This window comes from Brienomyrus brachyistius, chromosome 3, assembly GCF_023856365.1.
Source record: "Brienomyrus brachyistius isolate T26 chromosome 3, BBRACH_0.4, whole genome shotgun sequence".
In the NCBI taxonomy this organism is placed as follows: domain Eukaryota; kingdom Metazoa; phylum Chordata; class Actinopteri; order Osteoglossiformes; family Mormyridae; genus Brienomyrus; species Brienomyrus brachyistius.
In genome coordinates this window covers 27,805,774-27,832,015 of record NC_064535.1, presented here as the reverse complement: position 1 = coordinate 27,832,015, position 26,242 = coordinate 27,805,774, and the positions used below count along the sequence as shown (strand labels likewise).

Here is a 26,242-nt window from a genome sequence, read left to right as displayed (position 1 = left end):
CGAGAAACGGATCGCTCGCTGACTATTGCGTCAATATGTCTCCACTCTGCCTGCCTATCTATAATTTGTCCTTTAACCTTTTGATTTTGCTGACAACTTTAACTGCAGCTGCATTTCAGCAATGGCAAAAGTGATCCGTGCCTGCATGCATTTCATAGAAATAGATTTTACAAAGATTTCTGATATATTTAATTAATTTATTTATAATTGTTTCAACCTCTCCTGAGGCAGATAGAAAAGATAAGAGTATTATGTAGTCTTTGATGGGGGCGGCATGGTGGTGCAGTGGGTCCCAGGTTCGAGTCTCGAGAGTTTGTGTGCGGAGTTTGCATGTTCTCCCCATGCCGTCGTGGGGTTTCCTCCGGGTACTCCGGTTTCCCCCCACAGTCCAAAAACATGCCGAGGCTAATTGGAGTTGCTAAATTGCCCGTAGGTGTGCATGTGAGAATGAATGGTGTGTGAGTGTGCCCTGCGATGGGCTGCCCCCCCCATCCTGGGTTATTCCCTGCCTCGTGCCAATTGCTTCCGGGATAGGCTCCGGACCCCCCGCGACCCAGTAGGATAAGCGGTTTGGAAAATGGATGGATGTAGTCTTTGATCCAACTGAAGTTATAATTACAAAAAAATCAGTAAAACAAAGATGCAAAATGATCCTATATATAATAGGTTGAATTTGATTACTGTACTCTATATTATACTGTTTAAAATCACAGAGAGATGTAATGGGTTATTTCGGGTGTTGGCCTGTTTAGAGAAGGCTGTTTGACTTCTGTGGCTGAAACGGTTCAGTATTTTTTTCGATGAACTCCGAAAATCCATTTATATGCACTTACGAAAATTTTCCTTACATTTTCCATGATATATATTGAACGGTAATATTAAATCAGTAACACATGCAGTAACCGTTACAACCAGTAGATGTCAGCAATGACACAGGAAACGTATGGGGTTTAATTTATTAGGCATGAGTTACAATTAACCTGCTGGTGTATCTGTACTGATCGTACTAAATCATGTATGGTTTTATAGCATCGTCAAATAAAGGTTCCCAAATAAATACAACCTCGTAAAAAAAAAACATAAACTGCAATACCGATCCCTCACTTTTCAAGGTTAATGGATCGGGTGACACAGGCAATACTATCGACTGGGAAAATTATATTAATTAGGCGAATATTTAAAATATGGTGGTAATTTGAAATCGACGTAGTGACTAAGTGGGTAATACTGTAGCTCACAAGCCAGGTTTGGGTGTTGATCCCTGCAGTTTGATTTATGATTTTTTACTGTCCAAAAACATGCAGTAATGTGATTCAGTGTCTTTAAAATACAGTAACTATGTGATTTTGTATTTTGCATGTCATGTGATGGACTGGCGTCCCATCCGTGGTGTATCCCCTCATGCCTTTTCCATTCTGGCTCACCATGGCCCCCTACTGGATAAGCATATATGTTACAGGTAATGGAGTATTATGACTCATCATTTAATACTTACTACCTCTGACAAAGCAGCAAGTTGAACTGTTGAGATAAAATGGCTACATTACACTCATCCAAGTTTTGCTAAATGTATGTATTAAAAGCTAGAGAATTACGAGTCAACCAACTGGTCAGTACCGACAACCGGCCTTCCCATTACTACAGTGAACCAATAATCATTTTGCAGGCATCGATCTATGCCACTAGGGACAGCAGTGTAGCACATTTTTAATATGCTTAGCACGATCTCACGTAATTTCATTTGGGAAATTCCTAAAAAAGAAAGTAAATGTCGATGCTCGGTGTCATACTGAAGAAAGAACCGTTAAATTTTCAAATTATATATATATTTTTTATGTTTTGTCAATATAAATTAGAGAACAGTTTAAGCAGTGGTCACCAACAGCCCTAATTTAACACACCTGATACAGATAATCAGGCCCTTCAGTAGCATCTTAGTTTTAGAGCCACTTTAGCTTCAACATAGCTGGCTGCAGTACTTATCTGTATGAGGTGTGTTGAATTAGGGCGGCGCCTAATTAATTAATTGGTTATATGATGAACAGAATACTGTTGCTGAATTGAATCCACGTTTAAAGCCTTCCTCGAGAAACCAGCAAGCACATACTTACTTAGATTTACATTTATCAAGGTATCTAGGATGCTTTTATCCAAAGTGTGGTACAGTTTAGAAATCAGGGTCAGCCAGCCATTGGACCGACGGTAACATCACTCTGCTGACCATGGGATCATCATCATCATCATCATCATCATCATCTGTATAAATGAGTTCATGTGCAGTGTTAAGGGAACATAGCATGAGATGGGTGGAGGGCTGGGGTGTGAATCCTGGCCCTGCTCTAAGTGCATATGATCATTCACTCTCCCATTGTTGTGCAGGTTTCCGCACGCAGTCCAAGAGTAACAAATGCAGTTTAACTGGTGCTTCCAAATTGCCCAAATTGCACACGTGGTTGTGAATGTGTTTGTGTGCTTGTGTGTCCCTTCCGATGAATCCCAGGAATTCTGATGCCTTGTGCCCTGTGCTTCCTGGGATTGACCCCACCTCTGCCCCATGCTCCCAGGGATTGACCCCCCCCCTCCTCTGCCCTGTGCTTACTGGGATTGGCTCCCCCCCTGCCCGTGCTTCCCGGAATTGGCCTCCCCTCTGCCCCATGCTTCCCGGGACTAGCTCCCCTTCTGCCCCATGCTTCCAAGAATTTACCCCCCCTCTGCCCTGTGCTTCCCGGGATTGGCTCCCCCTCTGCTCCGTGATTCCCGGGATTGACCCCCCCTCTGCCCCCGTGCTTCCTGGGATAGGCTCCAGACTAAACCTGTAAACTGGAAAAGTGACTGAAAAACGGATTAATGGACATAAAAGCTAAATATATAATTTGAATTCTAATAGTACCTGTTATTGCATGTGCATCATCCTGCACTGTAACATCATGATCAAAGCAATTATCTGAAATAGTAATTTGAGACGTCGCCTCAAGGTATAACTGCTGAAAAACATTCAGCCTGTTCCGTTTCTAAATTCCTTTTCCCATATATTTTTGTTTATCTAAAAATCTAAACTTAATCTAAAATTGCAATCGACACATATATTATATATGTATGTACTTATATATGTGCATCCGGTTTTCTAACATATGTTTATATTTATGCCTGAAAAGGAACATGATTACCAGACATTGCCCGAGTTAAAGGCAAAGTTGCGTCATGAGAGCTTTAAAAAATTATGTCACACCTTTGCCTCCTCATATATATACATTGCTAGTACAATACGCAAAGGAAGACCCAAAAATAACATATCAAACCAATTAAAAAACGAGAACACTATTAGTTCACTTTAAGTTTAGTTACGTCAGTTATGCACTGCGGAAAACATTTGCTGTAAAGAAATGCATTACTGAACCACTGGTCAACAATCCCACCTAGATATTACATTAATTTAGATTTTTGATTGCGTATATGAATGCAAAATTGACTGCATATTCTAGCGGAATAAAATGCAGATTCTATTTGATGTGACGGTCATCTTCCTTGTACACATTTTATCCGGGTTCCTCGTCCAGTTCCTCATTTCCTCAATATACGCCTGAAACATGATCGGCAATTTCCTGGGTTGAGTTCCCCTTTAAGAGGGCAGCGCTCCGGTGCTGGGAATCCGCGTCATTTCGGCACTTCAATACCCAAATCAATGAGCAATGCATTGTCCGCCTCTCAGTTTCAGGCTTCCAGGAAGAAACTAACCTACAACACTGCAAAAAAAATAATAAATGTACATCACAACATAGGAGGAAAACAAAGACGTCGGACACCGAGGGCAGGAAGGCGCGTACGAAACTGCAAGTGTGAACGATACATGTGCATCGGACTCCGATGAAAACCCGAGCGAAGTGTTTAAGTGGCGTGTGAACAGTTTTTTTTTTCTGGGGTATTTCAAGGAAAAAAGGGAAAGGAAAGGGGGAAAGGAGAACTTCCTGAATTGAGTAAAACATGTCCGAATCCCCGTTGCTGTTAACAATAAAGGTATTTACGGATTACTTACGGCCGATTAAGTTGTGAGCCGAGGACTCCGGGCTGGATGTGCGTTATGGCATCGTGTCGCTAGGAAAGGCAGCGCTTTTGCGGGTCTTATCATCTGTTGCGGAGGGAGCTTGTTGTGCACAGCGCTCGGTAAGTGCCGTGCTGTGTTCGGATCCCACCGGGGGCCCATGACCCCCTTACCCACCCTGGCACACGTGTGTCGATGGGTAAACCAAGCGGTAACCCCTCACCTTTGCATTTACGTATCACTGAAAGTATAATCTGGATATTGTAACATGTAAAGAGTGAAACGTAATTGCAGCAACAAAGTTACTGCGCTCCTATGAGGCACATACTGTTGAGTTGAGATGTACTTACATATAACATAGTCGTATTTAATATTTTGGAAATGTACACAATGGTTTTTACATAAATTGATATTTTGATGCATATGGTTATTATTACTGACGTTCAGAGACTGGTTACAGGACTAACTTGGTAGGTAAATCAACGACCGTGTTATTCTTCAACTTCTGGATTTTAAGTTTTGAACTTCAGACTCGGGGAAAACTTCAGCTGGCCCCGTAGGTGGAGTTACGTTTTATGTTTGTTTATTTTGAAGCAATAGTACATTTATTGCGTGATATCTTTTAGTGTTACACAGATTGGAAGCATGCTCATTTTATATTCTATCTGAATAAAAGCATTTAAATTGAATCTTTAATGAAATTGAATTTTATGGTCTAGTTACCAATATTTATATAGCAAGAGGATGCAATTATTATGAAAAACTGATATGTAGTCTGAGCAAAATTTTGTGCATTGAAACACGTGCATTGCACTTCACGTTTAAACTATGAAAGGTAAACTGGGCAGTTTCAGCGCATGTCTGATAACTGCCAAGATAAGCCCACGTGTAATAACAGTAAGTTGAACCTTATTTTTATTATTTTGAGATGAGTTAAATACACAGTCGCACGTGTCCGTTTTGCTGCTGGCTGATAAAGGACAAAAAAAGGAAAAGACATGAAACGCGCAGACTCAATCAAAAGCCAAACGTGACTAGAAGAACTGTCTTAGTAATTATTATAGTCTATCAATGAATTTAGACAATTCCGGTTTTAATTTTTTTTGTACTATATTCATTTCAACCTTTGCTTTTAAGTATTTCAATAGTTTTTTGGGTCAGCCCAAGAAATCTTTGCCCAGGGCATTTGATAACCCTGTCTTTTCCTCATATAAAAACAAGACATTGTAAAAAAATAATTTGCAAGAAGAAGAACAATTGGGACACTTAAAAAGCTCAGCCAATATGCTGCCATTTTTCTTCTATTGCCCTGTGAATGTCTCCTGTTTTCCTGTGTAGTTACCTTCAGGTGGACACGGGCGTCTTCCATGTGTGGTTGAAATTCTTGATGCTGGTTTTCTCATACAGTCTTGCGGTTGGAGGTTTTTGGTTTGTGATGGGGAGGCTGTGCTGGTCTGACCGTTTTGCTAACATCCAGCTGTTTGGGAGCTGTTTAGGCCTTGGGTGCTAGTATGGTCAGCACAGCATACACCACGAAATCCAAATAGCTATCGCGCGTCGGACACTCAGACTAATAAAGTCTATCCAGTCTGTCTACCTCTTAATAACAAGAAAGGTAGCTGCACAGTGATCAGCATTAATGTGATAGTGAGCACATAACGTTCAAACACGTGCTTAGAGAATTAGGAAAGGTAACTGCTTCTCTACACAGCTCTGAATAATGCTTCCGTTTGAGGTGGGTAGACCCCATTTAAGATTCGCAAAGTGCTTCTTTCTGCCGAAAATTCCTCCCCCGTATCACTGGCTTCTCCCCTCGTTGTTATGATTTTGAGCTTGCTAAGAACATTTTTTTGCGATTGTGTTTTTTTTTTTTTTTCCGATAAACCCTCCCTATTGGACCAGATGTCTCTTGGCCATTAATGAAAAGGTCGCTTATCTTTTGGTGCACTGCCTTCTTCCTCTGTCCCCTACGAGCGTCTCTGTCCCCTTTGAGCGTCTCGGTCCCCTGTGGGGGGTGTTGTGCAGATGCACATGGAGGACGCAAGACTGATACATTTTAGAGGGGTTTGGTTCAGAGTGGAGAGGAGACCACCGCCCCCTCTGCCTGTGAACTCACAGTGACCCTGCATCCTTTAAACGATCATAGTATGCAAATGAAGAACTTATTTCTTTGTTCATATTGCTCTTCGGCTGAGGGTGACTTCACCACACTAACCGCACTGCACGCTTCGCCTCGTCCGTCTACCCAGTGCCGGTTCAGAAAGTGCAAGTTTCGTCATCAGCAACCTTTTCTCATATGGATAGAAAAATCCCGAATGAATGTGCTAGTCTTCTGAACTCCTCAAATATGATAATGCTACGCTGCAGTGACGTTCTTACAGCAAAACAAATAGTTTGAGGTTATGGGGAGATCTTCAAGGCCTTTACCAGTTCGATAACTGGGTGAAAAGGGCCTATTGCTGACTGTATTGGGTTTCAAAAAATCTTCCAGATGGGTCCATTAATCCACGTTACGTTTGCGCTCCCAACTGATTCAGACAGGAGGATATATTTATTCTCTCTTTACGCTTGTGAGTCCATTATATTCTTACAGTGGCTGCACTGTTCAAAAGAGGCACAACTTCCACTTTTTATATGAGTAACAGAAAAATCAACATTCTCCCTGGATACTTTTGACTGGGGGGGAAAGTCCACTCAACTGGACAGTTTCCCGTTTGACTAGGACCTGTTGGAGTCTTGATGTACAAGGTTGTAAATATTGAATCTTTAAATACAGGTTTAATCTACTCAACTAAAATAATTTGTATGTTTTATTGTTCTGTTTGTGTAGAGTAATTCATTTACCTGGAACTGCTTAACTTTTCACATCTCGTATGGTACACACACATACAAACACACACATGCACACACAACAGGCAATTTAGTCATTCAGACTCACCAGTCGAGCTGAACAGCATGACTTTGGGTTGTGGGTGGAAACCAGAGTAGCTGAAGGGAAGATATGTATGTCTTTAAAAATAAGTAAATAAATATATTTTTTGCCTTGACAGTAATATGGTTGCTGTGTTTTTTTTCTTTCGTGATGCCATTTGTTGGGTGTGATCAGTCCGTGGGTTTAAAGATGTGCTTTGTGTTCTGTTTCTATTCATAGCAGGAAAGGGTCCTATTCAGCCCTTCAGAGAGCCCCCTGCCAAACTCCACTTCCTCTCCTCTTCATGTTCCAGCATCTCGACGGGCCAGCAGGATGGAGGAAGAGCCAGCGCGCCTGCCTACACACCTGCGTGAGTGCGCGCAAACACACACACACACACACACACGCACACGCACAGCCATCGTGGATGCAGCCGTACACCTGCACGAGTACGCGGAATCGCGCTTGTAACATGGATGCAGGACGCGCTGGAACGCAAACACCTCTGTAACCTTTGGTGTAAGTTTGAGTGGTGCCCGTGTGCAGATGTGTACCTACGTGTGCCCTCCATGTGTATCTGCCTCTTACCTGTGTGTTGATGGTGTGGAGCTGGGCTCTCGGAGACGCTCTGAAATGCATACCTACGCACAAAGCTTCAGGGCACAGCGGTAGGGGGGCCCTCAGCGTGAGTGAAGGTCCTCTTTGCTTTTGGGGCTGTCAAACATGTGCCTGACTAAATTATGCGTACGGAGACCGACATGCACTCGCCGTCATTCGTGTTTTTGTTTTTGCGTGCAGACACATACTCAGACACACTCAGGAATGCTTTCCGTCTGGGTGTTCTTAGGTGTTTTGCGCCTGTCTTGGTATATGTCAGAGTGCATCGTGTCCCTATGAATGGCGTTTCCAAGAAGCCTAGGGTTGGCATTTGGGTGTGTTGAGTGGGCACCATTGTTTCATTTGTCATAGGTCTTGGGTGGTCTGGGGGCTGTTGTCTACTGTAAAAGTTGATGACTAGTGCCGATGCGTGGGGCGGGCAGGCAGACTGCTTGGCTAGGCATCACTCACTCTCTGCCCACCTGTAGCCAAACCACTGCCTCCAACCCTTCTTCTGAATGACCTTCGGATTCCCCATTCACTTTGCAGTCCAGTAGCATGGGCGCTATGCCACATTGCTTTCATGGGGCCCAAAATCTCTAACGGGATCCCTGGAAACCAGCATTAGTGAAGATATCCCTCCTGCCATCCTGAGCTTATCAATACTGGAAAGAACAGGTTCTCCTATAAAGAGCGTTGCAGAAATTTTTTGATATTTCTCTTTTTGGCCAAAGGTATGTCTGATTCATGTAACAGTGACATCCCCCCTTTTCGGTTGCGAGCATCATAGGGCCCCGATCACCGCCGCCTCAAGTGTTGTCATTGCATGCTTTAAATCCCCAGGTTCCATGAGCCCTTCCGCTCCCCACCAGAAACCTCTCCCGCCGTCATTTACCGAAAACGTCCCATCTGCACGCTCTGCGGTGATGCGCGGAGGACAGGAGCTCACCCACACGCCAGGATCACCGTGCCAGATGACGGAGTAGCCGTCCCTGCAGATGAGGGTTTTCTGCTTGCGGTTGAAGGGAGTGGGTGCTCTCAATCTGGATCATTTAATCTGAGAGTCAAGTGTTAAGAAATGACTTGCTACCCATGGTGTTCTGACTGAACAGCCCACTGCTTGATCAGCCTGTCTGTTGTCTCCCCCCCCCCCCCATCTCACTCCAGTCCCAGCTTGGGGGGAGGGCTTGTTATTCATTCAGTCATTAACCAGTCCTTAGGTTAGTCTGCCTCATTAAGAACTTCCTGGAACAAGCTGATGGGGGGGAGAGGGGCATGCCAGTTCATGCCGTCCTGTTCTAGAAAAATGAGCCGCAGTTCCAATTGGCCTAAAGGACACATCAGTCTAACACTGGGAACCAAGTGCTCAGGTGCCTATTCCCCAGATGACTTTCTTTGACCCTTTTGGGGGTCTTCATACCTGTCATGGAGGTCACCTTCACCCTTTGAGCGATCATACGGAGCCCTGGCCCGCGGGCAAGCCCGCGCCGTCCACATCGCTCTTTCGAACGGCTTGCTGAACTGATTTTTTGGCCCTCTCTTCCTTTTCCCCTTGAACACTTCCTGCCACTTGGCAGCGAAAAGCCTTAAATTATCATCAGGAGATTTGAGGAGGAACTGGGAGGTTGGCAGTTCATGCATTAGCGCTGATGAGCGCGACTGGGGCGCGGCAGTGTGTCGAACGCGGATCTCAGATCGGCAGGCTTTTTAGCAAGTGTGGCATTTGGATTTTGACACAAGGTATAGGAAACCGAAAGAAAGCAAACGACCTGGACTGTTAGTGGTGACCACATAAGTCGGTAAATGTCAGTAGAAAGTGTGTTTGTCCCTTCACTAATACTGTATCAGTATAAAATGTTTGTCGCTTGTTCTTCCAGTGTGGAAACGACTGATACAAGTTATAAAATGTTTGGTTATCAGTTTCATTTATCTCTACCGTCTATGTGATATTGTTTAAGTGCCGTTTGTACGTAGCCTTACACACGAACGCGAGGATGAATAGAGGGGCAGGAAATGTGCCGTAATTAGGTCGGGTGTCAAACTGCTTCGTCAGGGTGAAAGAAAAAATCCGGGCAAAAGTCCATGTTCCGTTTTCTTCATTTCCTGAGGGGGAAGTACAGCTCCTGTGAGGAGGCGCCTCGTCGTGTGGTTTCGGAGTCGCCTCCGGCCCCAGGAGCCGTCGGGCGTCCTGCGTCCCATAAACGACGTGCTCAGTGCGCGGCGTACGATTCGGGCCGAGCGTCCCCTAAACAGGCCTGCTATATCCTCTGTTTTTAACGTTGTGGAACTGTCATGAATGCAGCGTTGCCTTAAGCCAAACGTGCCTCAAACTGCACTTCACAAGACACAATAATAATTAATCCGGCCGTCGGCTGGGCGGCTCGACGATCTGAAGGCATTGGGCGTCATCCTTACCTGACCCGGGAGTGCCAAACCATGAACATTGGGCTCTTTGCTGTGGATTTCCCATCTGTTGTTCCGCGTGAGGAGGAAACGCAGTGAAACTGCATGTCTGCTACCGAGAACAGGTTTGCTATTTTGAGAACAAAGGAGGAAGACTGGGCAACCGGGCTGGTGTCGGTGGAGAGCAACAAACGGAGATTAAAAGAAGCTGTATTTTGAGTTTCCCAAATGTGAACTACCCTATCAGCGATTAAATTAACGGCCTCTCAGTACCTGTTAACACTGTGTTTTTTTTGCCTTTGGCATTTCGAATGAGTAGGTGGGAAAATGACGCGTGATTCTGTTTAGTAAAGTGCATTTCTTGCGGTGTCCTTTTACTCATCCTTAACTCTGGGATGTTTTTGGGTCCGAATCCATACTGACAGCGCAGTGACTTCTCGGAAGATGTGCTGTCTCGAGTTTTGCTTGTTAGGGAAATATGCGGTTATACGACGAGCTCCGGAAGAAGTAGCATCGGGACTTAAAAATAGCCTCCCTGGCACTTGATGGAACAGCATATTCTCTGTTAATTCCGTGAGCTGACACCTTGTGATGGCTTACATAGTCTACACTAGTTACACAGCTGAGAATTACTCAAGTTGTTAGATTTAGATGGCTGGTTCAAGAATACAACTGAGGCTTCCCTCCCGATTTGAGCCTGATGTTTTAAATGTATTAAATTCAGTGCTTCCTCTGGGGGTTTCCCAAATCATGTGGGGAACAATCTTTCCCCAGGAGGCAGTTGGTTCAGTTCCTCAGTATTTCCTAAGCGTTCACAGAGTACCTTTTCTCACGTACCGGACTTTTGCTGCATGTCTTTGGGATTTACACTGCATTGAGAACTTCTTTTAGGTCTTATCCTTGTCTTATTTATTTATTTTCTTCATCTCAGCCCTTGAGTTGCTCACCGTGACCTCAGCTTTCCCAGGAAAGGTGAGGCACGGATGCTTCTCCCCCTCCGGCACGACTCGGTGAGACAGAGGGGTAAATCCCGGCTAATTTACCTCCCTTCCCTGAGAGGAATGAACCTAAGACTGCCGCTGCTACTCAAAGCTACTGGCGAGTGACATGCTCCCTCTCACATTGTGATCTGGCTACCCCATTGGCTTTGTTTTTTGCCAGTGGAGAGATTAATAGGAGCTGTATTTTGAGTTTCCCAAATATAAACTACCCTATCAACAATTGAATTAAGAATCGCTTCCGTGCTACTGATTCAGTACAGGGTCAGATCACGTGGTTCAGCTAAATATACAGCTAAAAATCTATAAATGGCTAAAATAAAGTCGGATGGGAGAAATGCATTAGGTAATTGTGTAAAAATGACAGTTGAGTATAAAGAGTCAGAGTCACAGAGGACTCAGTTGGTCCCCATTTGAATAACCTCAGTTTTATAAAAATCTGTGAATGCAATCGAAAAAGTAAAAATGCCAAAAGAGTTGTGTTTGTGTTGGTTACGTATGATTAAGGTTAGGGATGGGTGGGGGTTAAGGGTGTTGTGACTGGGATAAGGGTTTTTCCCCATAGAAATGAATATATAGTCCCCATCTAGATAGGCACACCAACAGTTGTGTGTGTGTGTGTGTGTGTGTGTTTGTGTCAGAAGGGAAATTTCCTGCCTCTAGAAGCTGCTCTTTTCTTCAGGAATTTCCTGAGTGGGTAGACAGTCCTTCTTGAATAAATGTTTTCTGAAAGGGAAACCATTTGCCCTTGCTAGAAGCAAAGCAGCCTGCAGGAACAGGCACCATGAACCGGGCCTGTGTTGTACCACGGGTGCGCGGGTGGGGGGGGGGGGGGGTTCAACAGACATACGGCAAGCCGTTGGCCTCTGCATTACAGAAGACAGCGAAATGGGTATCTCTGTTGTAGAGGCGTGACTGGTAGACGCTTTTTATGTGTGATCAGTGTGCGGGCCAGTTGTGCTGAATGGATAGATTAGCTTAATGTTCTGCATGAGCATCTGTTGAATCTAGTGCAGGGGTGTGTGTGATAAATATGATTTGATCTATTGGAGCTCCGTATCTCTAAGAGCAGAAGTTCTAACTCTAAAACAGTTGGGTGGCGGTAGGGCTGTGGGTTTCTCTCTTTGCCTCTGTGGGTGTTACACAGCCCGAGTGCTTAAGAAGAGCAACACCCACATTTGACATTTCCTGGGTGAACAGCAAGGCCCTTATTTGATCGTCACAGATGGGTAATACCACCCTGTTCTGTTTAACTTCAGCCAGACCTGTAGGGGGTGCCATATTTCGTGGAGAGGGGACTGAATCTTGTTTGGGGACCTTCAGTGTTTGGCCTGCCCTTTGACCTTCAGTGTTTGGCCTGCCCTTTGACCTTCAGTGTTTGGCCTGCCCTTTGACCTTCAGTGTGTGGCCTGCCCTTTGACCTTCAGTGTTTGGCCCCAGATGTTCAGGTGTGGGGTCATGTGAGAAGTCATAGGCTCGAGGAGGCTTGCAGAGACTCGTAGAGACACGTAGAAATGCACAGAGGCGGCAGTTTGGTGCGTCAGAACCGGGGGAGGGTGCGTCACCTTCTGTGGAAATCTCAGCGCCCTTTCTTGTGTCAGGTGGAGGCAGCCAAATGCAGCTGGCCTGCAATTTTTGGACCTATAAGGAACACGCATGTACGTATAAAACGACGGGCTGTTTGTCTCTGTCGTTGGTTCGCAGGGGCTTCCGAACGGATTAATGAATGAGGAAGTGAGACATGTCAGCAGGCACTGAGGGGCTGAAGGATTGTGGGAAATGCCTGCTTAACCAGGCCCTTGTCAAGCCCCATGTGACTGTGCCGAGTCCCTCCAGTGAAAGCGAGTCTGTTAATTAAAAATAAAAATAAATAAATACCGTGAAGAATCTCTCAAAATATCTCATTGGTCGCTCATAAGGAGGTCCCGTGTTTGAACGCGGAGAAAATTTGCAATGGATGGCTTCCTAAAACGTGATGCTGGGGAGGAGGGGGAGGGGTGGGTGAAATAAGATACTTGTGATCTCATCCATCTTCGCCATTCATTGAAAGTTCCAACAGGTTGCCTCGGTTACACCAAGGGCCTCCTCCGATGTTTCCCTGCACGCGTTCTGTAAATCTAACGAGCCGTTATACGTCCACGGGAGATAAAGCTTTCCTGTTACCCTTCTACTTTCATCTGTTTATTTCACAAGCTTGCATGTAGGTGCTTCTGAGTCTGCTTGCTTGGAATGTCTTCTGTCTCGAGGCTTCTTTCGGTCTTAGTGATAGTGGCTGTTGAAGGGGAAAAAAAGGACCACAGCCCGGCATTTCCTGTGCTGTCAGGGGGACGCTGAGGGTGGATGAGGGGGTGGTGCTTCCTGCCAGACGGGGTGGCTTTGGTCGGAAGCCTCTGCACTCCCTTCCTCCCCGCTCAGCAGCTGTGGACCTCGCAGATGGTCGAGGCCAGGCCCCTGCAGAGGGCTCTGATCTGACTTTCAGCTGCACAGGGGGGGCAGGCGTTGTCACGACCCGGTGACAAGAGTTCATTTTATGGACAGCTCCGCTCGATCCTGCCAAGTGCTGTATGAGCAGAATGTCTGCCTTGCAATTCACTTGGCATGAAAACTTGACCCGCTCACTTCAGTATGCGACAGAAGACGGAATGGAAGGATGCGAAAGATCTTTGCATCGTCGTCCTCCTTCTAATGGGGGGAAATTCACTGTGCAGTCATTTGAGCCTAGTGCATAAGACATTGAAATTGTTTGCAAAAATGAAATTCCTGTAGGGGAACAGCAAGATGTTATATCTACTGCCCATTTACACGAAGCAGACATTTTTATCCGAAGCAATGGACACTTTTTTTGGTCCCTGGAGAGACTGGAGTATTAAGGCCATGCTCAGGAGTCCAACAATGAAATCACATTGCCGCTGTTGGGATTTGACCCAGCGATCTTCTGATCACAGGTATAGGGTCTTAACCAACTAAGCCACAAATCACCATTAAACTGAACACGTTGTCATATCCTGCATGAACTACACACAACGTTTTGCGATGTTTGCACTTGGTGAAGAATGTTATGGATAACTCACACTCTCCAGGATGTCCCTTAACTCATTTGGCGTTTCCAGCTTTCATTATTGTGTTTTTTAGTTAAATCAAACTTCTTTAGATGAATCACGGTCCAAAGCGAAGTGACACAAGCAAAACTAACAATCCACGCACATTGGTCACCAGTCCAACGGCAGACACGCCGCAACAAGCAGTCGTATTGTTTCATGGTATGTAAAAGAATGTGCAGCGCTTAAACATAGAAGAATGCTTCCTGCGTTGGTAACAATGGCTCAGTGGGTTATGGGATGGTGCCTGTGGCCAGTTGTTGGTTCAAATCCCTGCATTGGTGGAGTGATCTCACCTTAGGTTTCCTGAGTGAGACCCTTAACCCCAAATTGTTCCAGGGTACCTGCTTTCTCAAAACCACATATCATGTTGGATAGAAGTGTCTGATGAACGTCTTCAAGGTGACCCTGATGTTCTCCTTGGTATTTCTCAGTCCTTGGAGGTTGTGCTTTTTTATCGAGTTCTCCACAATTTTGTTACACTTGAGATTATTTACCCGGTTCTAAGAGAAGCTCATGGCTGTAGTAGACATGAACAGACTAGACGGCACAATTAACTTAATCCTCTCTCTGCCGACACTTTTTACAGAAAAATAAAAGCATCAGGAAGTGGCAGGGTGAATGTGCGTATTCCCAGGTGGCCGTGAGAACGACTCTGCCGTTAGCACGTCCCGTCCTCTAACTTTGTTTCCAGAACAACCCCCCCCATCCCAGTTGGCCGTGATCAGTGATGATCCCTGTAAACCAGCTGTGCCGTCCTTCTCTTTCCTTCTAAGGCGATTGCTTGTTCTCTGTGACTGTGTACGTGTTCCATTTCCTAACAGAACGTGTCGAAACCTCAGATGTGATTTTTTTCTTCTTTCCTCGCCCAGAGGATGGGGGGGGGGGATTCTTGTCCTCCTACCCACTTCTATTTCACTGCTCAATTCCGTTAGTCTTTCCGTTTTAAAAACGTATTTACGTATTTAAACTTGACCTGCAGAATTTGGATCGGTTGTGGGGGAAAGGGGGGGGGGGGAACTGAAGAATTGCTGTGGGTGTGAAAAGTCAAGAGTAGCAGCTTCTCACTTGCACTGTGGCCGGACTCTACGGCTTGCATGCGCCTCCGTGACTTGGCCGATACCGGTGCTGATGCCATGTGCCCGTCGCCCCTCCGTTCCCTCTCCAGGACTGCAGCCGATGTTCTGGAGCAGAGAGGACGTCTCTCAGTGGCTGAAGTGGGCAGAGAGGGAGTTCTCGCTGCACCCTATCGCCAGCAGCACGTTCGAGATGAACGGCAAGGCTCTGCTCCTGCTCACCAAGGAAGACTTCCGCTACCGGTCGCTGCAGTCCGGTAAGCCCCATCCGAGGCTGATTACGGAGCCGGCGAAGCCACAATCCCATGGGCTAAAATGTTTACTTGCTTGTGCTGTGATTGTATTTTCATGCAAGATTAGTAGCGTGTGGTTGTCTATAATAATCTGTAATAAATTATCTATAGAGTGATCCCCCGCCTATCACACAAATTACTTTCCAGACCCATCACCATAGGTGAAAATCTGCGATATAGAAAGACGATATAAATAAACGTTTTTTTAATAGTTTAAGCGTTAAAATACTCCTTCCCCACGCTTTAAACACATGTAAACTTATTAAAACACACTTATGGTATGTGGATGTCGGGCTAAGGATATGAGTATCACAGAGAACTGTGATGTGTCGGGGAAAAATCCAGGATATAGCAGGGGTGCGATAGCTGAACCGCGATATAGCTGGGGATCACTGTGTAATTGTTATATGTATAGAATTTGTTATATATTGTTAATACAGTTAATTGTGAACAATAACCCTAATTCTTCATGAGCTTGATCGGGATAAGCAGTTGGAGGATGGATGGATGGAATACTCCATTCTTGCTTAAAATTCTAGTTTGTTCTCATAATTTGGTATTTGATCCGTGCCTTAGTTTAACGCTTCGCTTTGAGAAGTAGCTTAATCCGATGTTCTGCCCTCTGGGCCCCGAAACAATGCCGTTGATTGAAACCGCCACTCTTGTGGGATAATGACTTTCTGATGCTCTGTAGAGGAAGTCACACAGCTTGGTAGACAGTCATTCAGGAAGTCCTATTGTGTAAACGGCTCGGAGTGACCACATCGTGCGCCTCGCGTCGCGAGGAAATTCCCTTCAGACGGCCACTTCCAACGGGCCGCCGTGGGCCCTCGGTGCGAAAGTGGGAAGTGGACAGAGGACAGAGCATATGGCCATTTCCCCAGAGTGAAATCATTTCTGGTTACTGCCAGAAAGCTTTGAAAAATCAGTTTGTGCCATTTAAAATGCGTTGCAATGCAGGATTCACACACACACACACACACACTGTTGGTGTATCTGTCTAAATGGGGACTGTATATTCATTTCTATGGGAAAAGCCCTTATCCCAGTCACGACACCCTTAACCCCCACCCATCCCTAACCTTAATCATATGTAACCAACGCAAATATAAGACCTTTGGCATTTTTACTTTTTTGATTGCATTAACAGATTTTTATAAAACTAAGGTTATCCAAATGGGGACTTCAAAAGACATCCCCAAAAGTAGGGACATTTCAGGTTTTACTACACTTTGGGGACAATTTGGTCCTCAAATGTGATCTGTGCAAACCCCGCCCCCCTCACACACACACACACACACACACACACACACACACACACACACACACACACACACACACACAGACACACACACACATGTCTGTATTTGTATCTTTGTGGGGACCTTCCATTCATTTTTATGGGAAAAACCCAGCAATGATGACCTTAACCCCCACCCAGCCCTAACCTGAACCATAAGCAACCAAACAAAATTGACTTTTGCCATTTTTAGATTTGATTGCAGTTTCCCCTTTGTGGGAACTGGAAAAATGGTCACCACAGCATCCATATAACAAGTTTTTTTTTTATCACAAATGTCCCCACAATGTAATATATACATAAGCTCCCCCCTCCACACACACACAGGAACTTTTATGTAGTAGTTGTTTATCATGTGCTGACCCGTGACCTTTGCATTGATTTGTGGTCGTACCAATATATAGGAACAGATTCTGTGAGTCAGGCTTTTAACTCTAATGGGGAGAATAAATTAAATACGTGAATAACTGCGGCAGCAGAAACCCAGCATAGAGTAGATCGTTACTCATAACGAGGCCAGGCTATATCAGCTGAAGGCTGCAGCAGCGCCTCTTACAGGCCCAGTGTGTACCTGCATCTTGCCAAGAGCGTCTCCAGCTCGGAAAACAAACACAACCGTATCGGAGGGGAGTATATCAGATGACCGATCAGAATGGATATAAAATAGTCGAATTTAATATCCAGGCACGGTGATGTGCAGCCTGATCTTTACACATCATCTGGAAAGACTTTCCGTTTTTCGCGTTTTCATTACCGGAGCAGAGGCCTTGCTAAGTGGCCGGAGGTCTCTATAGTGTCATGTTGTGGTCGCGGGAACTTGGGTATCTTTGGCTTAGTCTGTAGTGACTTTCTTGATTCACTGAATCCTTATTGCAGAAAGGGTAGAGCTCTGATGGGCGGGGCAGACAGGCAGCCGCGAGGGCGGAGGTGAATTTGCTGGCAGGCAGTCGCCGGGGCAGCCCCGAATCACCTGTGCTCCCCGTTCACGTTCCCATACAGGTGACGTTCTCTACGAGCTGCTGCAGCATATCCTGAAGCAGAGAAAACCCCACGTCTTCTATCCTTCTGCTTTCTTCTCGGGGAATTCCTTCCACTCGTCAGCAGAGGGGGTGCTGCAGCATCATAAACTTGAAGGTGAGATGAGGTTTAAAGACGAAGCCAAGCTCACGTCCCCGGCCCGATAAACTGCCGTCTCACACAGGACAACAAACCTAAGTCTTCTGGCCAGTAGCAGGAGCCTTTGGGTATAATGGTGGCTTCTCATCCAAATGATGACTTTTATAAAGTTATTAAGAGAAGCATTCCATGATTTCCTAAAAAGCCGGATCTGTTATCCTTTAGTTGTAGGTGCAGTGCTGTTTTTATACACTGTTTATAAGCTGTAATTTCTCATCCACCCCATGCTGACTGTCAGGACACACATCAGGTTGACTAGTCGTCGCGACATCGTCAGATAAATCATCTTGACGTGCCTTAAATCGCCTTGGTAGCGACAGAGTGGATTTAAACGTGTCTGGCCTTGAGGGAATTCCGTTGAAAATGCTTCCTGTGTCACAGTCCTGTTGGGATGGGCATCTTCCATGCACAGACGTAGACTTTGGACTCTTGGCTACTCGGAAACTGGAATGTTGACCGCAAAACCGGTCCTACAAGGAAACGTGTGTATTTATAAACACACCGAGGCTAGCCACTTCCTTATCTTTCCCATTTTTCAAGGTGATTTTCTTTTATTTTAATGATGAGCTCAGAACTTCCCAGTTCTGTTCCAGGTTGCTGTTTAAACTGGTATTTAATATGCCTGACGATCAAAGTAATGTTGATAGACGCACCATGTTTAGGACGATTATGTCTCTTGTGGGGGTGTCGGAACTTTTGATTTCTTTTGAAAATACATACATCAACTGCATTATTAAGAAGGCGGGTGGGTACGTTTTATGATTTAACCATTTGAAATGCCTTGTGAATTATAGATAGTAACAATTGTCAAACAACCTCAAGACTTTTTCTTTTATTCTACAAAGCACCTTTTATTTATCGGTTGCAGGTCATTGATAAATCTTATGCATCTTAAACGATCCGATTTTTTGCCGCTTACCAGGAAATGAGGAAATTAACACTTGTAGGTGTGCCGTTGTTACAGGAGTTTGTGTTTATTTTCTCTGCATACACTGCATTACTTGCATAACTCCCCCGCAGAGCTATTTGAAAAATGTAAAACGAAATTGCTCTCAGCAAAGCATATCCTTAACCCACGACTGGGACTGCCCATAGAAGTCATGAAATTTTAAGCTACAGTGCAGCTATAGTCTGCTAGCCGAGTAATGTGGAATGTAGGATCGTTCCACCTCGAGGGCAGATTTCTCGCTTGGGCCGGATCCCGCCATCTCCTGGTGGAGATCGGAATTGTCAGGCTGAGATCTCTCGACTGTTTTGCTTATGAAAGAAGAGAAGATCAGAATCGACTTTATTGGCCAAGTATGTTTGCACATGCAAGGAATTTGTCTCTGGTTTTGTCGTTCTTACACCGAACAGACATACAGTAAAAACATGTATAGATACAGATACAGATATACAACAATAAAGTACAATATGTACAGTAAGGACTTGAGCCAAAGGACCATAGTACAATGGTGCAGAGTGCAGAGAGGCTGACTACTGTATATACATGAGGTCAGTGAGCCTGCCAGTATATACATATGCACTGTTATTAGTGTTCAACAGAGTGACGGCTTGTGGAACGTAACTGTTCATATGTGTGGTTGTTTTGGTGTACAGTGCTGTGTGAAATGTTATTTGGTAATCATTTTAAAAATGGAAAGAAACCGAAAGAGAGGGTTTCGTTCATGTGATGTCATCTTTGTTTTATGGCTAAATGTAACTGTTATTTTTAAAATGGCTGTTTGTGCAATCGCGTCGTTTTGCATCCTAACTCACAGAAACGGTACGGCGAACCGCACGGAATACAGAGCCCCTCCCCCAGCACACGCCCACCATCGAGCTGCGCCACCGGCCCCGCTCGCCTCTCCACCGTCCTTCTCCCATCCCCTGTTGCTCCCCCGCTGAGCTGACACACCAGGAGGACCCCCTGCAGGCGTCTTCCCAGCTGCCCGACAGCAACCACCACCCCGAAGACCACTACCAACTGTCAGTGTCACCAGCCAATCGGAGCAATGGGCGCTGTACTACCCCCCACGAGGCAGCTCGGCCGGAGACCCCTGGCCAGGAGAGCCCGCGGGTCATCCAGCTGGTGCCCAGTGCCATTATGAACCCGCTGAACCTCAACGCCCGCGTGGGGGGCGCAGACTTCAAGCTTGCACGTGCCCCCCCTGAAGACGTGCGCGAGGCGAAGGGCTTGCCCGCAGTCCAAGCCCGCGAGGACGTCTTCTACCGTAACCACATCATGTTGCCCATCTCGCCCCCCAAAGAGCAGGCTGTGCCCATTGGCCGGATAGCAGGTGAGGTTTAGGGTGCCAGGGGCCGCCACTGTTGTGCCCTCATCTAGAATACCAGCTGTCGTAATAAAATATCACATTTTATGACATCTCTTTTTTTTTTTTTTTTTTTTTTTTTAACAAGTGCTTTTTTTCTCCTGTGTTGGTTCTATTGCATTTAAACAATTGCAGTAGCTAGATGTAACACTTTTATTTAAGGCTTATGTCGTAAAGTCATAAGATCTTTCAGGTTAAGTGCACTTTCAGTGGCTTTCAGGCTTCTGTTTTTAGAGCCGCTAGGGTACGATTGGCAGACCCTTGAGGGTACAGCCCCAATGACAAGTTACGGTACAAATCAGTTATCTATTTCTAATCTTTTTTTTTTATTGCGATCAGTAACTTTCTTAAAAATATTGAAATCCAGCTTGTACTTGCTTGCAGGTGGTATTTTTTGTGAAAATGTATAATCTGTACATCACAGGTTTAGGTTATTCCAACTTTATTACACAATAAAAATCAATTTATATGAACACACACACACATTATATATATATATATATATTTTTTTTTTTTTCCCCTCAATTCTTGGATAGTTTGTTACTTTTTCTCATCTCCTTAAATCTTGCAGTGGATTTCATGTAATACTTTTGTTTATTATAGGAATAAATGGTAATATAACAAAACTAATTAACTACCCCAGAGGCAAGAGCTGTATAATTTCACTCTGTCTTCAAACTAATTTTAAAAATCAGAGAAAATTGATTTTACAGTAATGAGTTTGTGAGAATGACGCGGATATTCCCCTTTGTGTTAATTCTACATTAATTTAGGGCTTCAATGTGTAAATGTTTAGGATTTTAAGGTTTAATGTTAGGCGCGATTAATCACAGAAAACTGTAATATTATACATACATATATATGTAATTAGTATTAATTTGTCTAATGTGAAGTGGCATGTGCATAATAAGTGTTAGGTTTTGCATTTATTTAAAGGGACTTTCACAAAGTCACACAGTCAAGTAATTTAAGAAAGTAAGCAGCAAATGCATCTTTAAAATGTGGTAAATGTCACCGGTCATTATTACTGTGATCATTACAGATTGGGGCAGTGACATCATAAGGATCTTTGTACACATGAAGAGAAGGGGGGGGGTTGTTTACACTGTTTACACTGTTCCTGCCTCCAGACTGCAGGTTACTTTGGGACTACGTGTACCAGCTTCTGTCCGACAGCCGGTACGAGAACTACATTCGCTGGGAGGACAAAGTCACGAAAGTGTTTCGGATTGTGGACCCCAATGGCCTCGCTCGGTTGTGGGGTAACCACAAGGTAACTAGTCCTATTGAGGTTTTTAGAAGACATTGACAGTACTGTGCGTAAGTCAAGTTAAGACTGGCAATGTTTTTCTAGGGCTAATTGTGAGCATTTCCAATCTCTTTAATCTTACTCTGCCATGAAATAAAAGACTGATGGAATTTCCCTTTAAACTCTCCATTCCAAGGTTTCCAGTCCAATTCCACTCAAAGGGCAATGCGTTCTAGATTTAATTTAATAGTATTTTTGGAAAAAAAAAAAAGTTTTATACTCTGTTGGGTTGCATTCTGGGGCCAAATCAGCTTTGTTGTTGTGTGAAATTCAGAACAGAACCAACATGACGTATGAGAAGATGTCACGGGCGCTGAGACATTACTACAAGCTGAACATCATCAGGAAGGAGCCGGGCCAGCGACTGCTCTTCAGGTGAGAGGCCTGACCCTCGCCCAACCCCAGCCTCCTGAAACAACAGGGCTTTGACGTTAGCCTCGGGCTCGCGCATGATGAAAGCGAACTGCTGTATCTCGGTCATTATTATTCTTGATAATTGTTTAAGATCTTGGGAAAATCGTATCGTGGATAAAAAAAAATACCCTGAATTCTGTAGTTTCCTGTTTACGTGACAGACCCTAACAGGTAACGGACCAGTTTATTCACAAGTCCAGTTAACTGACTCATCTCTGCTCCGCCGACACCCATTTGCATGTTATAACCGATTACGGTTTGTACGGAGTTGTTGACGTGTAGCTAAGAGTCTGCGTCTTGGCTTGTTTAAGGTTTATGAAAACCCCGGATGAAATAATGAGCGGCCAGACCGACAGACTGGAGCACCTGGAATCTGACCTGGATGAACAAATGTACGTCAAGGAGGAATGCTGAAAGATTCCCAAGGACTGCTTTAGAAATGGACCAGGCAGCCTGGCGGAACATGGAGCAAGAAATCGCTGGGAAGCCAGGGACTGCGACAAGCACAAGAATTTTGTGATTTCTTGGGTATGGCAAAGGAGCTTGTTACTTGGCCTCAGACCTAAGATTTTATTCATGTTTATTAAAGTTTTTTTTTTTTTTTTAAAAAAGGAAATGCTAACATAATATCCAAAAGACAATCCACTATGTGTGTGAGAACATTCCATTTGTGCCATAGAAACTGCCAGAACTGTCATTTTTTTTGTTCTTTTGGTGTTGGGTTTTCCGAATATTCCTTATACATTGTGGTGTTGCTATTCTGTGCAAATATTACTGGGGGCAGAGTTAGAGATTTTCCAGTATATATACAGAAATAAAACTGTTCGAATTTGGTTGTGACGGCGGGGAATCCTTCTTTATTGTTATTTGTTTGAATTAAGATGAAATTTTGTTGCGTTTACGGATGTCTGTGAGGAGTGTGTGGACCGCTCCTACTCAATGCTTGTCTTCATGGAGTGATACAATCACGTCATGTCTGTGAGGACATTAAAAAAAAAATCACCTTTGACTTTTGTATTTCATTGCATTTTTTTCTTCTTGGGGATGTGGGGGGGCATTAGTGGTACCGGAAACAGAAGTGATATGGCGAACGTGAGATCCGGTCTGGAAAGAAACCAGTACAAAACCCATCAATGGAACCTACTGCAGAACTGCCTTGTTTTCTTACATAAATTCTGTGTGTAGCTTCTTAACATAGGGCTACCCTACAGATCCATGCAGGACAGGCCAGCTGAAAGAATGTTAATGAGGGGTATATACCTCGAGATATTTCACTTGAATTGCCACAGTTACATGCCCATCTGTATAATAAACCTAAGTCGGCTTTAGATAAGATACGATGATTCGACTTATAATATTTCAGCTTTATGATGCGATAGCGATGCACATTCAGTAGTGCTGGGTGATGACGGCATCCATTCAGCCACGTTTCCAGTGCCTGTAGCGATCACGAGTGTAAGCATGTCATACGCTGATGAACAACGTATTTTACGGTGTTGTTTTTTTAAATTTGACCAAATAAACATTCATTTACTTACATTTCAATTACTGGTATTTAGTTAGCTACAGTAGTTATTTATTGACTTATTCAGTGACGGTAATTACTTATATATATCATATCATATATATTCAAGTTTGACTTGCAGCATTTTCCACTTCCAATGGGTTCAGTGGAACATGATCCCACTCTCAAGTCCGGGAGGACTTGTATACTCCTATTGAGTTGTACAGAAATCCATTTTTAATGTAACATTTTTAAAATACAGGTCTAGCTATGGCGATGTAAAGCTTAAAAAGCTTCAGGCAGACTCCAAGTGGCATGTTCCGCCCGTGGTCCCTGCAAAGCCACAAATGGTGGGTGATGGTGAGGATTTCCTGTCTCGACTAGACTGCTTTCCTGCTCTCCAGTTCTCCTTGGGTCTTCAGTACTCGAATGAAGTTCAGTCCTTTATTTGGCCTTAACTTGCTGTCGGTGGAGAGTTCCAAAAGATATGACTCCTCATTCAGTTATCTCCCATATGCTGCTGATATCCAGGCAATGACTCAAGCTCTTTTATTGTGCAGAATATTCCGGTTAATCTGTTTTCAATGAGGTTTTGGAGCTAGTTTGAAGAAATGGATATTCTCCAGAACACTGCAATATTGCCTCTGTAAATGTCGTCAGATGTCTGTCATTTCTGGGGAAGCGATTCACACGATGCAGAGAAAGGAAGAGTGTGATGAAGACAAGCAGGTCTGGAGTGGCAGGTGAGTCACAGGAAGTATCTGTTTCTGCCCTGGGGGGGGGGGGGACATGGAGGAGCGCCGTGTTCATCTCGGAGCTGCATTACCCAAGAACCGTCCTCCATGTTGTTCTCAGTTCCACCATTTCCCCCTCTGGATCTCCCAGCAGCCTCTCTGTCTCTTTCTCTCTCTTGGTTTCTCTCGCTTCCTCTCTCTGTCTCTCTCTGTCTCTCTCTCTGCCTCTCTCTCTTTCTGTTTCTCTCTCTTGGTCTCTCTATCTCTCTGTTTCTCTCTCCTTTTCTTCCATATGGTCTCTCTCTCGGTCTCTAGTTCTCTCTCTTGTTCTCTCTATCTGTTTCTACCTCTCTCTGTTTCTCTCTCCATTTCTCTCATATGGTCTCTCTTGCACTCTCTCTCTCTCTTCCTATTTCTCTCTAATGGTCTCTCTTACTGTCTCTCTGATTCTCTGTCTTGGTCTCTCTTACTATATCTGTTTCTCTCTCTCTGTTTCTCTCCGTTTCTCTCACATGGTCTCTCTCTTGGTCTCTCTGTCTGTCTCTCTCTCTCTCTCTCTCTCTGTTTCTCTCTCTCTCTGTGCCCCCCCCCCCCCATCAAAGCAGGCCCTGCGGCCGGAAATCCTTAACGACCAGCGTGATTTTCTGCGGCACAACGCCCTGCTCCATGTCATCGCACCTGACAGTCGTTTATATTCTGCTCCTTGGCCCCAATCCGACTGCTGCAAGCGGGGAGCCGGCTGGTGAAAAATCACAGAATTCTCCTCAGCACTTCACACGCTTCCTGCTTTTCTCATTCCTAAGCTGTGGGTCAGGACAACGCATCACATGGGGCCCCAGACATCCGGTCTTTAACCCAAACCTGAATATCTAGTCTGTCTGTCTGGTCCGTCTCGTCTTCTCTGTCTGTCTGTCATTTCTGTCAGTCAGTCAGTCAGTCATTAAGCCCACAGCCTAAATATAATGTGCTTTTTTTAGCTAGACCTTGCCTTACATTTGCAGTTCCTGCTACTGCTGGCACTAGCACTGCATGCCAAAGCCGATGGCCTGCCTTTCCCAAAACAGGCTCTGTGTTTTGTGTTCCCCGTTGATTATTTTGTCCTTGACTTTCCTTTGTTCGCAATGGCTTGTCTGAACAGGTCATTGCCAAGGTGCGCCCGTCTCATAAAGCCCACTACCATGCCCAGAATGTTCTCTGAGCAGTAGAGCTGCTTTACAATCTCCACCAGAGGAAGTGCTGACCTCGTTTCCTCACAGTAGGTGACACATTCTGGGTTTTTTTTAATGGTCCTTTTCAGTTTGGTGCTCTGCAGTGGTATTGGTGTAAAGAAAATACAGGAAGGATCCCCAGTAGCACTTCTTAGCACACTGGTGAAATCAGCCAGTGGCTAAATGTGCTCCAGGGTGGCGCCCCCTGGAGTGGAAGGGCAGAATTGTTCATGATGTTGTTCAATTTTGCCATTATCCTCTTTGCAAATGCCTCCGGGGGACCAGGGTCAGTCCTGTAATGGAGCTGGCCTTCCTGATGGGTTTAATCGGGTATTTAGTGTCACCTGAACTGACGCCGCTTCCCCAGCAGAGCACAGCGAGGCAAATTGCTGGCCACCGTGGGCTGGTATAACAGCCCCAGCTGCCTGCTACACACATCAAAAGACATGAACTTCCTCTGAAAGTAGAGTCTGCTCTGGCTTTTCTTCTACAATGTTGCTATGTTGTTTTCCCAGTCCAATATGCTCTTCAGATGGACCTCCATTGACTTGTAGCCCTGCACCACCTCAACATCCTCCCACTGGATGCTGTCTGGTCTCAGGGGCTTCCTGATATATCAGAAGTCGACCACAAGCTCTTTCTGCTTGCCGATGTTGAACTGCAGGCTGTTCTCCCTGCACCAGAATACAAAGTCCTTTGCTAGTCCTCTGTCCTCTGGCTTGTCTCCGTTGCTGATGTATCCTACGACGGAAGAGCCGTCAGAGAACTTCTCTGGATAGCAAGAGCTGGTGTTGTACTGGGAATACAATGTGTAGTGTATAACCAGAATGGTTTCTTGAGGTGTCACATTGTCACTCACCACTATCTCAC

General features: G+C 44.9%; 1 protein-coding gene and 1 long non-coding RNA gene across 9 annotated transcripts; one reads left to right on the top strand and one right to left on the bottom strand.

Moving 5' to 3' along the window:
- The first annotated feature begins 58 nt into the window (after positions 1-58).
- LOC125738080 (transcription factor ETV6-like) lies at positions 59-22,935 on the top strand. 8 transcript variants are annotated; one of them, XM_049006640.1, is made up of 8 exons: positions 59-1,459; positions 7,194-7,320; positions 15,215-15,379; positions 17,715-17,849; positions 19,652-20,170; positions 21,334-21,476; positions 21,787-21,887; positions 22,238-22,935. In XM_049006640.1, exons 1-8 carry the CDS (start codon positions 1,451-1,453, stop codon positions 22,338-22,340), a joined length of 1,302 nt encoding a protein of 433 aa, XP_048862597.1. In that variant the 5' UTR covers positions 59-1,450; the 3' UTR covers positions 22,341-22,935. The 8 variants fall into 8 exon arrangements, with proteins under 8 accessions (XP_048862597.1, XP_048862594.1, XP_048862593.1 ...); XM_049006637.1 differs by having other exon boundaries at positions 7,191-7,320; XM_049006636.1 differs by lacking the exon at positions 59-1,459 and adding an exon at positions 3,736-4,014.
- Positions 2,845-4,171, bottom strand: LOC125738082 (uncharacterized). The gene is made up of 2 exons (XR_007396699.1): positions 4,034-4,171; positions 2,845-3,743 (listed from the first exon to the last, which is right to left on the bottom strand). It is a non-coding gene; the product is annotated as an uncharacterized LOC125738082 (long non-coding RNA).
- Positions 22,936-26,242: the final 3,307 nt, after the last annotated feature.

Bases quoted from the DNA above. Each gene is read 5' to 3' on its own strand.
- LOC125738080 (XM_049006635.1), top strand. From the start codon at position 3,982: ATGTCCGAATCCCCGTTGCTGTTAACAATAAAG. The intron at 15,380-17,714 runs GTAAGCCCCATC...GTTCCCATACAG, and splicing joins CTACCGGTCGCTGCAGTCCG to GTGACGTTCTCTACGAGCTG. The intron at 20,171-21,333 runs GTGAGGTTTAGG...TCCTGCCTCCAG, and splicing joins GCCCATTGGCCGGATAGCAG to ACTGCAGGTTACTTTGGGAC.